This window comes from Dermacentor variabilis, chromosome 1 (assembly GCF_050947875.1).
Source record: "Dermacentor variabilis isolate Ectoservices chromosome 1, ASM5094787v1, whole genome shotgun sequence".
Taxonomy (NCBI): domain Eukaryota; kingdom Metazoa; phylum Arthropoda; class Arachnida; order Ixodida; family Ixodidae; genus Dermacentor; species Dermacentor variabilis.
The window spans coordinates 264,084,094-264,099,449 of record NC_134568.1 but is presented as its reverse complement, the minus strand read 5'-3'; the positions used below and the strand labels follow the sequence as shown (position 1 = coordinate 264,099,449).

At 46.1% G+C, this 15,356-nt stretch overlaps 2 protein-coding genes across 4 annotated transcripts in view; one reads left to right on the top strand and one right to left on the bottom strand.

Annotated features, from left to right (window-relative positions):
• Positions 1-5,371, top strand: part of LOC142563836 (uncharacterized) — an 88,107-nt gene extending 82,736 nt beyond the window's left edge. For both annotated transcript variants that reach the window (XM_075674504.1, XM_075674495.1), the window contains exons 103-106: positions 1,531-1,615; positions 2,432-2,592; positions 2,681-2,792; positions 4,877-5,371. In XM_075674504.1, the coding sequence (XP_075530619.1) occupies positions 1,531-1,615; positions 2,432-2,592; positions 2,681-2,792; positions 4,877-5,204 (686 nt within the window). In that variant the 3' untranslated portion in view covers positions 5,205-5,371. The remainder of the gene's footprint in view (positions 1-1,530; positions 1,616-2,431; positions 2,593-2,680; positions 2,793-4,876) is intronic.
• Positions 5,372-11,353: 5,982 nt separating this feature from the next.
• Positions 11,354-15,356, bottom strand: part of LOC142563826 (cytochrome b5-like) — a 61,096-nt gene continuing 57,093 nt past the window's right edge. For both annotated transcript variants that reach the window (XM_075674472.1, XM_075674481.1), the window contains 2 exons: positions 15,051-15,179; positions 11,354-11,579 (listed from right to left, as the gene is read on the bottom strand). In XM_075674472.1, coding sequence (XP_075530587.1) covers positions 11,517-11,579; positions 15,051-15,179 — 192 coding nt within the window. In that variant the 3' untranslated portion in view covers positions 11,354-11,516. The remainder of the gene's footprint in view (positions 11,580-15,050; positions 15,180-15,356) is intronic.

Below are 15,356 nucleotides of genomic sequence, written 5' to 3'. Positions count from 1 at the left end.
GTCCATGCAAACTTCTTAATCTCATCCGCCCACCTAACTTTCTGCCGCCCTCTGCTACGCTTCCCTTCTCTTGGAATCCATTTCGTAACTCTTAATGACCGTCGGTTATCTTCCCTCCTCATTACGTGTCCTGCCCATGCTCCCCCCCCCCCCATTTCTTTTTCTTGAATTCAACTAAGATATCATTAACTCGCGTTTGTTCCCTCACCCAATCTGCTCTTTTCTTATCCCTTAACGTTACACCTATCATTCTTCTTTCCATAGCTCGTTGCGTCGTCCTCAATTTAAGTAGAACCCTTTTCGTAAGCCTCCAGGTTTCTGCCCCGTACGTGAGTACTGGTAAGACACAGCTGTTATAAGCTTTTCTCTTGAGGGATAATGGCAATCTGCTGTACATGATCTGAGAATGCCTACCAAACGCACCCCAGCCCATTCTTATTCTTCTGATTATTTCAGTCTCATGATCCGGATCCGCAGTCACTATCTGTCCTAAGTAAATGTATTCCCTTACCACTTCCAGCGCCTCACTACCTATCGTAAACTGCTGTTCTCTTCCGAGACTGTTAAACATTACTTTAGTTTTCTGCAGATTAATTTTTAGACCCACCCTTCGGCTTTGCCTCTCCAGGTCAGTGAGCATGCATTGCAATTGGTCCCCTGAGTTACTAAGCAAGGCAATATCATCAGCGAATCGCAAGTTACTAAGGTATTCTCCATTAACTCTTATCCCCAATTCCTCCCAATCCAGGTCTCTGAATACCTACTGTAAGCACGCTGTGAATAGCATTGGAGATATCGTATCTCCCTGCCTGACGCCTTTCTTTATTGGGATTTTGTTGCTTTCATTATGGAGGACTATAGTGGCTGTGGAGCCGCTATAGATATCTTTCAGTATTTTTACATACGGCTCGTCTACACCCTGATTCCGTGATGCCTCCATGACTGCTGAGGTTTCGACTGAATCAAACGCTTTCTCGTAATCAATGAAAGCTATATATAAGGGTTGGTTATATTCCGCACATTTCTCTATCACCTGATTGATAGTGGGAATATGGTCTATTGTTGAGTAGCCTTTACGAAATACTGCCTGGTCCTTTGGTTGACGGAAGTCTAAGGTGTTCCTGATTCTATTTGCAATTACCTTAGTAAATACTTTGTAGGCAACGGACAGTAAGCTGATCGGTCTGTAATTTTTCAAGTCTTTGGCGTCCCCTTTCTTATGGATTAGGATTATGTTATCGTTTTTCCAAGATTCCGGTACGCTCGAAGTCATGAGGCATTGCGTATACAGGGTGGCCAGTTTTTCTAGAACAATCTGCCCACCATCCTTCAACAAATCTGCTGTTACCTGATCCTCCCCAGCTGCCTTCCCCCTTTGCATAGCTCCCAAGGCTATGCAAAGGCTTTATATAGCCTCAACTAGCGGTAAGCACTTGCAATTTATTTTGTCACACATATCTGCAGTTTTTTTAATGTTAATTTTCACACACAAAAGAAGAAAAAAAGAAATTCGTGTTTCTCTGCACGCAGGTGCTCCGAACGAGTGCAACCGGAACCAAGTTGTGGACGATTTGCTGCGTTGCTTTCACTCAAGCGCTGTTTTCTCCAACTGCAGGTGAGGAAAGAGCACGGCGGATAATAATATTTCAACACACTTAGAATATTGTTAATCTATTATGACTGCAACGTGCTCAGATGTAAGAGAATACTGGCGTTAACGTTTTTATATCATAGAGGTTCATGCGGGAAAACGTGCCTATCTCCTACGTGATGTTAAACCCTTTGTATAAAATTATTGTGACAGTGCACATTCAGTGGTCGAACCTCTACGCGTGTCTTTTGGGACCGCAACGGTGAGAATAGGCCTAAATGTATGAAAACTGCGTAAAATCTACTCCAAGGTCTTACATCAAGGGCACATGTCTGATGTAGTGAAGAAACAAGCAGCTTCGAGCGTCACGCTTCATTTTTGTCGTCTCCGCGATATCTAACTTCAACGCCATTTTTCGTCCTTTGCAAATTGATGAACACTACGCCAATAAAGGCAAAGCTAAACGCATGTGGATGTGGTGACGCTGTAGTAAATCTTCGCGCGCACGCTGAGGAATTTCTTCGCACGCTAATTCGTGTGCATGGTAGGCCTCGGAAGGGGGCAAGAGCAGTTATAAGTTTTCGGAGCGATGCGCCTGAATTTTGATTAAGGTGTTTTGTCACCGCGCGTTTGACTACGGCGAGGAAGAACGAAAACATCGGAGCCTTCGATAGCGGCATGTAGCTTAGTATATTTTTAGCTGCCGCTGTAATTCGATATGAGTAACGCCGCACTTCAAAAGCCGCTTATTAGACGTTTACAGCTACGCAGTGACCTGAATAAAGCTTCGCATAATGCTGTGTTATCATTGCATCATCGAAACTCTCGTTACCCCCGCAGTGCGACGCTGAAGGCCAACGCCACCACTCTAGCCGAGCCGTGCATGACGGAGGTGTTCAGGGGCCATGCCTGCGCCAGAAAAGTCGATGTGGTCTATGTCGCGCGAGAAGTGTTGTTGGCCAAGGTGGAAGCGCACAGGCGTGACTGTAACATGCTTAGATGTAAGAGAATACTGGCTTTACGTTTTCATTTCACAGAGGTTCAGAGGAGAAAATATGCTTATCATCTGTGTGATGTTCTCATTCACAGCCCAGTACCGTCACTGCAGCCATAAGGAGTTTTCGAACTTCCTGCAGAAGTGCTACGAAACCTTTTTGAGAGAAGTTACCGGCAAGTCTATAGCGACGCCCAAGTTCTGCAGGTAAAAGAAAACGTTGCTATCCCTCCGTGTAAAAAGTACCGCACTTTGACTGATGCGCATTGCTTTAGCGAATACTTTCGCCTCTGAGTATTTGGGCTCTTACACTCGCTGATCTTTGTCTCCATTCCCTCGTACTGTTGTTTCAGTGCACTGCAGTTCCGCCTACCTACCCGCGACCGTGGCTTAGCGGCTATGATGTTGCGCTGATAAGCACCAGTTTTTATCGGGCGATCAAACCCCGGCCACAGCCCGCACTTTGGTGGGCGCGAAATGGAAAAACGCCTGTGTCCCGTGCATTTAGGGCACGTTAAAGAACTCTAGGTGGTCCGAATTATTCAAGAGCCCCCCACTACGGTGTGCCTCATGCAAAATCAAATCGTGGTTTCAGCTCGTAAAACCTAATAATTCAATTCAGTTCCGCTTACCTGCTGGGTCTTTTTCTCTTAGCTTGTACAAAAATGTCAACTACTACTTCCTTTCAACGCGTGGAAAGATGTCACTCTGTTCGTAATCACTTATGGGACAAAAATTTGTAAAATAAGCGCTGGGAACTTCATTCGTCGCCCAACAATTTCTAAGACACAGCAAAATACTGAGCAATCCATGCTATACGCGTACTATGTGTGGGTTTTACTTCAATCTTCAAGGTTCTCACATTATTATAGCGTGATGGCCACTGCATCCTTTCGCTATATGAATAGGGTCCACTTTAGTATTTCCGGCGGCGCTATATCATCCAAGTGACCTTTCAGGGAAAAAAAAGGAATGCGATCTTTTTCGATCAAATAAATTGCGAAAAGAAAATATTAACTCTCGCCCTTCGTGGTCCAGCAATAGCCTCGCACTGTCGTCTTTCTTTTTTGAACTAGTAATAACGAACACGCTGGTTCTATGGCACAGCTATATAATACCAGCTATGAACCATGAAATGAATTAATGGCTAGTGTGACACAAATATTTGCGGTGGCGGCTGAACTGCACGAACTTCTGCCCAGTGCAGTGTAATTGTCAGAAAGCTCCCCATTTCCTGCAGCTGTCGACGTTCCACATGTTGCCCGCTATTTAGTGGCAAATTACTACGGCTGTTGGAACAATGAAATGTCTAAATCTAATCAAATACGAATTGTGGATAAAAACTACATTCGAACATCGAATCGAATGCCGAATCGTTGTCGTGGCTACAGAAAAATACACATAAAGGTTGTTTGAAGTCTGTTTGTTTCAACAGGTAGAGAACGGTAAATAAGGCTTCTTTACATTATTTGATACACGTAATGCTATTCAGAACTGGGTGCCCGGTCAAATGGGGAGCTTTTAAATTAGAAACAACTGAAATGTGTTTGTATCTGGCGCACTATCAAAATGACAGCAATGAAACACAAACAGCCCATCGCCAGATGGACATAGAATTCTGTGTTCGTTGAAGGAGCATAGCGTAATAGTGCATCGCCGAATGTTGTGTTAGAGATGCAAAAATGGGGAGATTGTCCCCCCAAGTAAAGAATAGCTTTGCCTAAATTGAAAAAAACAAGTTCGTAAGCTGCGTAAAGGTGAGACATCCTTATTGAATGACTGAAAACTAACCAGTCCATGCATTCACTAGGCAACTTGTGCCTTTGCGCAGCGACCGCGGCTCCCCTGTAGCAGAGCCATACGGAACAGCCGTCACTGCCATCTGCGTTTCTCCGTGTGGACTTCTGAGGACTTCTATCCCCCCCTTTATATTATAACATAAAATAAATTCCGCAACTTCGAATGCTGAATTCTCGACTCGAATACGAATCGAATAACAGAGAATATTCGATTCGTATTAGAAATTTCGAACATTCGATCGAATGATCCTTTGAACCTTTGAAGAACCAGAACCTTTGATCGTAATCGACATCTACACATGGGGAATCGTGCGATGCAATAGTCGAAACTAACATGGCTAAACAATGAAAGATTGGCCTTCATTGCTTTTCCGTTAGGATGATCGGACAACCTGGCCATTTTTATGCGTGCACCTTGGCGTACCTTTGTGTGTAGCGAACACGGCAGAGTTCTCCAGGTCACGTGGCTTTCTGTATACCCGCTCATTTCAGAACGTACCACAAGTACGCAAGCTGCGTCGACGAAGCGAGTGCTGAGACATCCTGCTTCAATGCGACCACGATGCAAGCCCCGTACGAAGTCAGCCTGCGCAATTTCACCTCAAAGTACGCGGAGGTCTGCACGCAGTACATTCGCAGCACGGAACACAACGACTCGTCGTCTGTCGGGCATCGCAAGGACATCCGAGCCAAGCATGCCTCTTCGGATGGCCAGGCTTTCACTTCTAGCAAATCGTCGTGGACTGTGGTCGTCTTCTGCCTGGCCATGATTATGACCCCTTTTCTGTTGTCACCATTCACATTCCGAAACTTCACGTGACACTTGTGCTTAGTGTTTGTGTGTGTGTGTGAAGTAAAACATGTGTACAGTTTAAGCCTTCGTTCTATTTGCGTTGAATATGTCTGCCCAGTACAAGAAGCTGCAGCTACGTCTGACACGTGGTCACTCTCGAGCTTTATCTTTATTAAGTTAGCTTTATCTGTACAAAAAAAAATGTAATTTAAGGCTCGAATTTATGTTCTCCAGCTTAAGATATTGCAGCTTAACCATTTTCAGAGCGCTGCATATGCTCCTTGGTGTGGTAACTGCATACGCAAGTGGGCGCCACCGGTTTCTCCTAATGCTGGATGCCTCTCAGCTTAACTATTAAATTACATTAAATGCAACCAAACGAATGTGCTTCTCATTTTTCATCGTCGAGGCCATATCGCACACTCATAAACGTGGGGAAATGGAAGTTTCATTGCTTCATACTCGAGCGTTATAGCAGCTGAGCGCCGGAGCAGATTGATTGATTGATTGATTGATTGATTGATTGATTGATTGATTGATTGATTGATTGATTGATTGATTGATTGATTGATTGATTGATTGATCTCCAGTCATGTCCTCGTCTTAACACGTAATGTTTATGATCATTCAACATGATAAAAGATATGACTTTCAAGGTACTTGTTTGAAATAACGTTTAGCCAAGCTTTCTTGAAACGTTTGAATGAAATGCTATGCAAAGACACAGATATTGCACGCAATTCATCGTGCAATCGCAGGAGTTTTGTGTCGATCGCAGAAGCTTTGTGTCGTTTGGCTTCGCGGAAACACGCATCTAAACTGTTTCGTTTTCTACAACGCGTTTTGGAGCATAGCCAATACGCGTCTGTCTGTCAAGACACTCCTTGGTTTTGAGAATGTGTTTCGTACCCCTGACATGGGTCCAAATGCCAAAGGCTCCCACAATACGGGTTTTTATCCCCTTCAATCAAAGCGCGCACATTTGTGTACGCTACTTGCTTTTGCCGGTTCCGTCCAGTTGTGGCAGGAACAAACCACCGACATTAAGCAGCGGATAAATTGAACGCTTACACAAAATTGCGCCATTTCGCTCTATAGACCGTTTCATCGGGCGAGGAGGATAGGGCGCGCGGAGAGCCTTTCCTCCTCTCTGGAACCCGCCGTGGTTGCTCAGTGGCTATGGTGTTGGGCTGCTGAGCACGAGGTCGCGGGATCGAATCCCGGCCACGGCGGCCGCATTTCGATGGGGGCGAAATGCAGAAACACCCGTGTGCTTAGATTTAGGTGCACGTTAAAGAACCCCAGGTGGTCAAAATTTCCGGAGTCCTCCACTACGGCGTGCCTCATAATCAGAAAGTGGTTTTGGCACGTAAAATCCCAAATATTATTATTTCCTCCTCTCTGGCTTGGGCGATCCGGCGCGGCGCTGCTTGAAAGTATTGCTGTCGCGTGCTGCGGAGCGATTTTGAGATGTTTTAGATGGTATTTTGTGAAATTTACGCCGTGTCCGTTCATATAAGGTCGTCAGGGAAGCCTTTCGGTGCATCGGTAACTACAGTAGGCGGAAATATCTTTTGGGAGCGCAGAAATGTGACGCGTTTTATATGCCGCGGTGTACGCACATTATCAGTCGCGGTGTGTGTATGTGTTGTGAACTATTTTACTTATATCGGTTTTAATTCAACAAAGAAACCCGGTGTCTCTGTATTAGCAGCATGAAATGGTAAGTCTGCTCAATATCTGATCGCTTGGCGTAGGGAGCAAAGCATAAACATAAGAGCGCGTGCTCGTGCACGGCCAACCTAAGGCAACCACGAAACATCTAAGCGGCAGGCGCAATCAAATATTTGTGATGCAACGGCATCGTTCTCGCGCATTTCAAGTCTAGTAGGCTTCAAATTACCATATGTCTACGCTAGCCTTCCCGCATGAGGCCGATGACGCTGCTCAACACAGCGATCACTGCGGTTTGTGAACCAGCACGGTACATATGTAAGCTGTGCGCTTCGGCATTGCCTTTTTTGCCTGCATACAGCCATAATATATGAAGGATCGCATAAAAAGAATGCGATGCCTATTTCTGAGGACAAAATTTTCGTAATGTGTGTGAGTGCGTCGTAGTGAACGGAACAAACACAACCGAAAAAGAAATTGGGTTATAATCCTCTTTCTCGAAAAAGCAAGAGAAAACGGGCTAACGCCGCAATAGGGCCTCGCATAGTCACGCCGCACAACGTTTATAAATATATAACCGCTGATGCGGTATGCTTGGACCATGCGGTATATAGAACAAAGATATATGTAATCCAGCACTTACCACTGCTTAGGACGCTCGCGCAGTTCGTAAACAGTCCCTTTGCTGGACAAACGTAATTCAGACTGTAAGGTATGCTGCTATCACTTGCCAAAACTATTTTATTCAGGTGCGGAAACCTCACCCATCGAACCAAGTAGTCACGCAATGTAACCTGCAGCGAACAGTTTGAACGCTTGCTAAAGTATAACATCACAGCTCCTATCGTAGCAGAGCGGTACCCACGATCACGCTGTTATGATCGTCGCGTATGTTTCCGCAGCTTAGAAATAGAGGATAATACTGCACTAAGGTCACATTAGTGACTGGAACATTCAGAAATACACAATTCATCTCCGAGGCTGATTGCAGACTCGAATATGCGCGCACACATCGCGTTGCGTGTTCTGTCCACCTCAACGCCAGCAGAAATTCCGGCCATGATGCCTTAAACCACTTCAGCACGTCTCACAGAACCGTTTACTACGTAGAAGACGCACGTCATACTAAACAGACAGCACGACCGCGAAAACAAACGCCAGAAACTGCCGCCAAGCGTATACCTGCCATGCAAAAGACCGCTTTCACCCAAGCCAGTATGGCGCTGCTCATAGGCGGCGCCACTGCGTTCGCAATATGGCGGCGCCTACGAAAAAACGGTCTATAACTGCACGGAATATTGCAACACACGACTACATTACTGAACGCACTTCCATGTTTGAGGGGATGGATGTTCGACAAACTGCGTTCCGTCAGCAATGGTGAAGGAATAGCTTTCCCTTTCTCGACATGGTTGCATCCAACAACTTGTGCATGCTCTTTCAGTCGGTGACTGAAATTTTTTTTTGTTGTTGTTACGACTCGCCGTGGTGGCGTAGTTAGTTGGGTGTTGCGCTGCTAAGCCCAAGGTTGAGGGATCGAATACCGGCCGTGGCGGCCGCATTTCGATGGGGACGAAATGCAAAAACGCCCGTGTGACGTGCATTGGGTGCGCGTTAACGAACCCCAGGTGGTCAAAATTATTCCGGACTCCCACACTACGGCGTGCCTCATAGTCATATCGTGGTTTTGGGCACGTAAAATCCCAGAGATTAATTTTTTAATGCGATAGAGCTACACTGCACATGAACTCAAGATGTAGTTATCTAGTTGTTGCGAACATTCACAATAAAATGCAGAATTGATCATTCTGCCACCTGGAATTCCTTTCAATCTAATTCGCAGCGCCTTTTAATGAAATTATGTAACTTTGCAACATTTATGGCCAGCCGTTCATAATTCCTAACTGGAGGAGTTAACTGCTCAGCCTTATCCACGCGATCGTAGCGCACAGTCTCCGTTGACGGCACATTTTACTCAGCGAGAAGCCGACAGAGTAGCCACGCCAAATCCTTGGCAAGGAAGTACGTAAAGATTACTAAAATCATTCACTTCAAGGTTGATATTTGATACACATAGGATAGTTCGCTACTGTTGTGAATGCGAAAAACATTCTTGGCACGGTCAGACCAGTTTTATTTCCATTTATTTATCTATTTTCGTGGGCTTATCGCAATGTTAGTGCACTCTAAAATTGTGGGCCGATCCCGGAGGTAGAGCAGTTTTGAAATGTGAGCCTAACCTCGCTTATGGCGCTCTTCATTGAGGAAAAAAATCCTTTAAACGTTCCCCGAATTCATTTTTGTCTAAAAAAAGATGCTGTTATCATACCTGGATAGTCATCGTAGATGAGTTATGGACCAATTTTTTTTTCGTTCCATTATTCTGTAGCGAAGAGAGAGTCACCGGAATGTCTGCATATAGGGCCAGGTCAGATTGATATATAAGCCGATTCTTGCTCTTGTTCCCTAGGTAAATAGGGCCACCCCCTATGGGGGTCACAAATCGGGCAGTGAAGGAACTGTTCGCATTTGTTTTATCAATTGTGCTGAAATGAAATGAGTATCTTGCAAATGGGATTGGAAGTGTCTGCTGTTACAGGTATGAATAATCATACCTCACGAGAGCTCCTTCGTCGTCTACTCGGCGAGAAACATACGTACCAACAAACCCAAGCCAAACACCCAGGTTAGCAGACACAGAAGCTTTGATTAATCTAAAATATCACAGAAAAGAAGACACTGTGCTCCTGCCAAAAGTGCCACGACTATCTATGTCGTCAGCTCCAGCCTAACTTCTAGATGCGCCTGATTCTTAGCGGATACCATACAGCGGTTATGCTTTTTGATGTCGTTGCTACTATGCGGCTTAACAGCTGTTCGCTGTCTATCACGAGCAAGCTGTTGAGAATTGCGCAGACCTCCCCTAACATCCAGATCGCGCATTCTTTTTCTTTTTTTGTTATTTGTTTTCTGTGTTCACGCCTGCTTAAAGTACGACGCCGCAACATGGCACCTGGGTTAAGCCTGCACGCCAGCCAGCTCATGTTCCGGTTGCGTTTGCTGCGCAGTGTCCTCATCTAAAGTACATAGCATACAGTGCGCCTGGTTGCGCTGTGGCACGAATAATCGCAAGAATAGCCAAGCTCAACATGAGTGATTTATACAGCGAAGCTGTATATGGCTAGGGTTCCATGCATTTTTGTTCTCCGTGAACTATCATCAATGGCTCATACCCCCGTAAGCATTCATGCTCCCGTAGGCAAGGAAAAATGCAATGGCTCATAGTCCCGTAAGGCAGAGGCTACAAGCACTCAGCAAAGTGAAGTGAACAGTGCTTAAACTCTTTCTAATCACGCATACAACATACATAACAGCATGTCGAAAACTGTCATCATCAATGGCTCACACACCCGTGAGCAACGGCTCATACCCCCGTAAGCAAGCAAAAAATTCAATGACTCAAAGTCCCGTAAGGTTCATGGCTACACACTTTGCGTCAATTAGTTGCGCTGACTCTACTCCTGTTGTCGTTGTCGGCGAGTTCAATATTGATGTGTCGGTACCGAAAAGGGAGCGGTTTACGTGTTCCGTGTTGCAGACATACCCCTTGCGATGCCACACCAATCCGGCCCAACCGACCACCCAGCGGCGCACGTGTATCGATTTGACATTATCAAAGAATGTGATTGCAGTTGTGAGTGAAATGATGACCACCGATCAAGACAACAAATGAGTAGGCTCGCCTTTCGCCACGATGACCACCCATCAAGACAATAAACGAGTTCGTACCTTTGTTCAATATTATGTGTGAAATACGTGTCGTTTGCTAAACAACTTCGCCGGTCAAGGGTTTCACAGAGTGGAATGGCTCGTGATTTTTCGTTATATTTCGCTTTCTCAAATATGAATATATAATTTTTTTTGCATGGCCATGATGATCGAATTATAAAAGGATGGTTATCGTCAATGCACCTGAAACATTGGTATACGCATTTTTTCGATCGTTTCAGTTTGGTGAATTTGGAGCGTGGGTGCCCACATTCAGCGTGGGCTTGAACTTGAGAAGACATTAAGCCATTCATCAAGCGGAGTGCCGTTCAGAAACAAATGAAAAAAAGGCACAGCGATACTCGTAACCATCGTCGTAGTCTCAGATCAGCACCAGGGCTATTGAAAAACGCCGTAGAGGAACGCCCGATTAATTTCGTCCACCTGTAATTTACACGCGCGAAAATGCGCACACCTCGGTACACGCACGTTTCTCATTCCGCCGCCATCGAAGTGCGGACACCGGAGCAGGAATCATATTTGACAGCGCCGTGCTCAGATGCACAATGCTGTGACCATTGGTACACCACGGCGCCTGTCGTAGCACTCGCCAAGTCACATCTACACTCTAAGGCACCTCGTCTGGACACGCTCAGCAGCTTCGCGTCTTGTATAAGAATCATTCAGAGACAGGAACACGCGCGCTGTGAGCCACTTGCGATAAGAAACTCTGGCACACTGCAAGCGCTTTATTTATAACGAATGCGACAATAAATATACGCTGCAGCACACGCACAAGCACGATGGTGGGAAGTAAACGATGATGATGGAGACCACACATGTCCATGAAGTTGAGGCCGGGGCCAACGTCCATTTCGCTAGTCGCCGCTGCGCTGCTTATGACTGTGTCGTCACGGCCATTTGCAAGGACATGTCGTTGAATATATTCAGCTGTTCCTCCTGTAAAATTTCAATCAGAAAAAGAAAGCACATGCAATTAGCATTCGCCATATCGATAACTGCAACAGACAAGGACGCATTGCAGGCAGTCACATGCGCGGGCACCGTGACGCAATCCTTCGAGACGAAGCCTTAAGTAGTCGAGTAAACAATTTTCGTTTTTTCAGTCTCAATAAGATTCTAAAAACTCAGTAAAAAACAACAAGCCATGACTACGCGCACATCACTGTCTGCTGTTGTCTAAACGGCCGTCACAAAGCCATGCCTTTAGAGCGAAGGTGCGCCAGATACTATATAGAGATTTCAGACGAACCGAGGCCCAGTTCCATGCGCTCTCAACATTACGAAACAGCCCGCGTAACCGTCGTTAAGTCGTGCGTACGGAAAGCGAATTTCGTATTACAACGGCTGATCGTGGCAGATGCCTTTAATCACATGAAGCACGGCAACACCTCACTTTGCGTCGCACGCGATGTCATGCTGTCAGAATGGCAGCCTGACATGAGGTTCGTACTAATAAGTAGTCCAAATGCACACGGCATCGGCTACTTTTCGAGGCATTTTCCTCTTGGCGCTCAGATTTGCAAACGTTCTAAGACACGGTACATAACTGGTTAAGTTTCCTCCTTTTTTCAAAATTCATTATTGCAAAGCCAGTACGTGTCATCGTAGCATAGTGGCGATCACAGAGTTATCGAGCCATTACATCACCGACTCCACGCGAACGCGACTGGAAGGTAAGAGCAGCTGATAAGCGCTACCGCTGCAAATTGCTACAGAATTATAACTGCGTTACGCGACATTCACTGCTGGAAAAGAAATTAAAGAAACCGTATAAAGGTGATTTTACTTTTCGCTAAGCTATCGTTTGATGTACAGCGTGTACTCGATGTGGTTGCTTAGTGGCTACAATGTTGGGCTGCTAAGCACGAGGTCGCGGGATCGAGTCCCGGCCACGGTGGCCGCATATCGATGGGGACTAAATGCGAAAATACCCGTCCGTGTACTTAGGCTTAGGTGCACGTTAAAGAACCCCTGGTGGTCCAAATTACTCGGGAGTACCCCAATACGGCGTGTCTTATAATCAAATCATGGTTTTGGCACGTAAAAGCCCATAAAATTTAGTTTCTATTGTACAGAGCAGTGTCCGGTACATAGCGCAGTATCCATTCTGTTACAGCGCTTTGCTGAAGCACAGCTGCGCATAAAGCCGATATCAGTCCTTAGGCTTCATGTTTTGTCTTGATATACCTTTAACAAAGCAGGAGTAGTGCGCATACGTCACGAGAAAGAAAGCACTTTATTTGCACCCGTCAGGGAGCATGGGTGATCGGGGTGAGACGCAGCTCCCCCTTTCACTGTCTACCTCCCCCCTAGACGTCGGCCGGAATTAGTTGGCTTCCGGCGGCGGCCTGGGCTTGTTTCTCTTGAAATGGCCAGAAGTGGCTGTGAGCCAACATTCTGTAAATGGAACGACTACCCACCCACATGAATAGAGACGATTGGTAACAGCAATCATACGATTGCGTCCAACGACAAACAGCGACAGACGCAAAATAATAACGCCGGAGAGCGGCGCTTACACGGTTGACATCCAGGAACCTTGAATGTAATTATACGTTGCTTTGGGTTGTTCTGGCAAAAGCTTTCAACAGAGCGAGCTCCGTACTTATGAGGACAGTCTCCATGAAAATCTCCCGCGCCTGGTTTTCGACATTCATTTGAAGAAAATACCTTGCCACAACGTCACTTTACTGTCGAAATTATGCAACAGAAGCATTTAAAAAGGCCTGGTGGATACAAGACATCGTGTGGGCCACCCGCCGCTGGGTTAGCGACTATGGTGCTGCGCTGCTAAGCACGAGGTCGCGGGGCCAAATCACGGCCGCGGCGGCCGCATTTCAATCAGGGAGAAATGCAAAAACGCCCGAGTCACCTGCATTGGAGGCACGTTAAAGATCCCCTGGTGGGCAAAATTAATCCGGAGTCCCCCATTACGACGTGCCTGAGTCAAATCGTGGTTTTGGCATGTAAAACCCCAGAATTAATTCATTCACATCGCGTTGGACACTTTCCGCTTACGAGGCAAGACGGCAGTGTAATCTTTTGTAAGCAACGGAAGGCCGCAGGAAAGTCGTTCCCTGTCGCTACAAACGTTAGTTTTAAACAGCACGGTATAAATTATACACTGCATTCAGTTGCAGTGTCAACGTTTAGAAAGCGTGCCGCTTTCCTCTCGCTTTTATTGCGCAAAACCGCAGCCAGAGGCCTGAGCACAGTAGCTATATCAAATAAGCACGCAGCTGTATCGCTGTTACGTTGCCCTGCGCGACCTTATTACAGCATTTGCTATCATGCACCGATCTCTCTGCTTTATGGTTTTATCTCCTGCTCTTTAGTGCAAGCAACCTTCCGCACAGGAGTCACAGGCAAACCTGCCCGTTCCGTGCTCGTGCCGGATGTCATGTATCCCTGCAGCTACGCGCCAATTCTGAGCTGCGATTTTGATCCTCTTTTCCCTATTCGTGCATGTGCACTTCTGTGCCACTCTGCATGACATTGCACCTACATATTTGCAACATCTGTGCTGTCAAGGCCGCTAGAAATGGTTACCGCTTAGAATTCATTTCCAGCTAACTTATTACTTCAGTCTCGATATCTCATAATCTGTTGACGAGTGGCAGTGTCAAAACATCAATTTTTGTGGGCGCGTCTTTCTAACTTTCCTGCAACAAAAAAAAATCGCCTAAGCACAAAAAGCAATAGTTGTGGCGCATTTTTCCAACTCCTAGAATAAGACGTGTGTTCCATTAGTATGATCCTTGACTGTACAAATTTCAATGTAAAATTTCGTGAAGCTGCTCATACGTGTGCCAGTGAGCATATTAATGCTGAATGACACAAATCATAACTACTCTCGAAATTTAGACAAACGGTCATTCCGTTTCATACCCGCTGGACACGGAGTTTACGCGCAAGTCTCACAAAGAGATCCATAAATAAAAGCGGATAAATTGGGTTCATGGGCTTAACGTCCCGAAGCAACACATATGGCCTATAGTCGATGAGAGATACAGTAGCGCAGGGCTCCAGACGTTTCTGACCACCTGCGGTTCTTCAACAAGCACCTAAAACACAAGAGCAAGTATGAAAACTTGGTGGAGTTGGAAACGGTTCATTTCGGTGGCGTTTGCAGTGTCCATAGGCTTACGGAAATAAGGGGCAGGCAGAGTGGAAGCACGCTGACTTCCAGCTGAAATGAGCCTTCTCTACCTGTTCCTTATTTTCTTACAAATTTGTGGGCACTGTGAACACTACCGAAATTAATAGTACACGGATACTGGTGCGCTTCACGTACTCATTGCCGGGAGTCGAACCTGCCACCTCATTGCCAGCAACAGAACGCCACAGCGACTGAATAATGGCTGATTAATGACAACGGCTCATTAATAGAAGGAGCGGGCACTATACCTCGGCTAGAATGCCGATGCAGTACTGCTGCAGCATGCTGACCGCTTCTCGGGTGTGGCCGGTGCCCATGAATGCGAAGGTGGCGTCCCTGCCTGCATGCTCCCACAGGATCTCCTGGCCGCCTGGATGCTGCGAAAATCACGACTTTTTACGTTAGGTTGCCAAGGTACCATAGTGAGCCGTGAGAGCTTGATTACATACTCGAGAGCTCAGCTGCACCTGCATGCTAAAAAGCATGAGCGCTCTTATAAAAGTATCGCTGCTCTCGCTTTAGTATAATTTAGTGCACAGTTTCAACAATTTGGT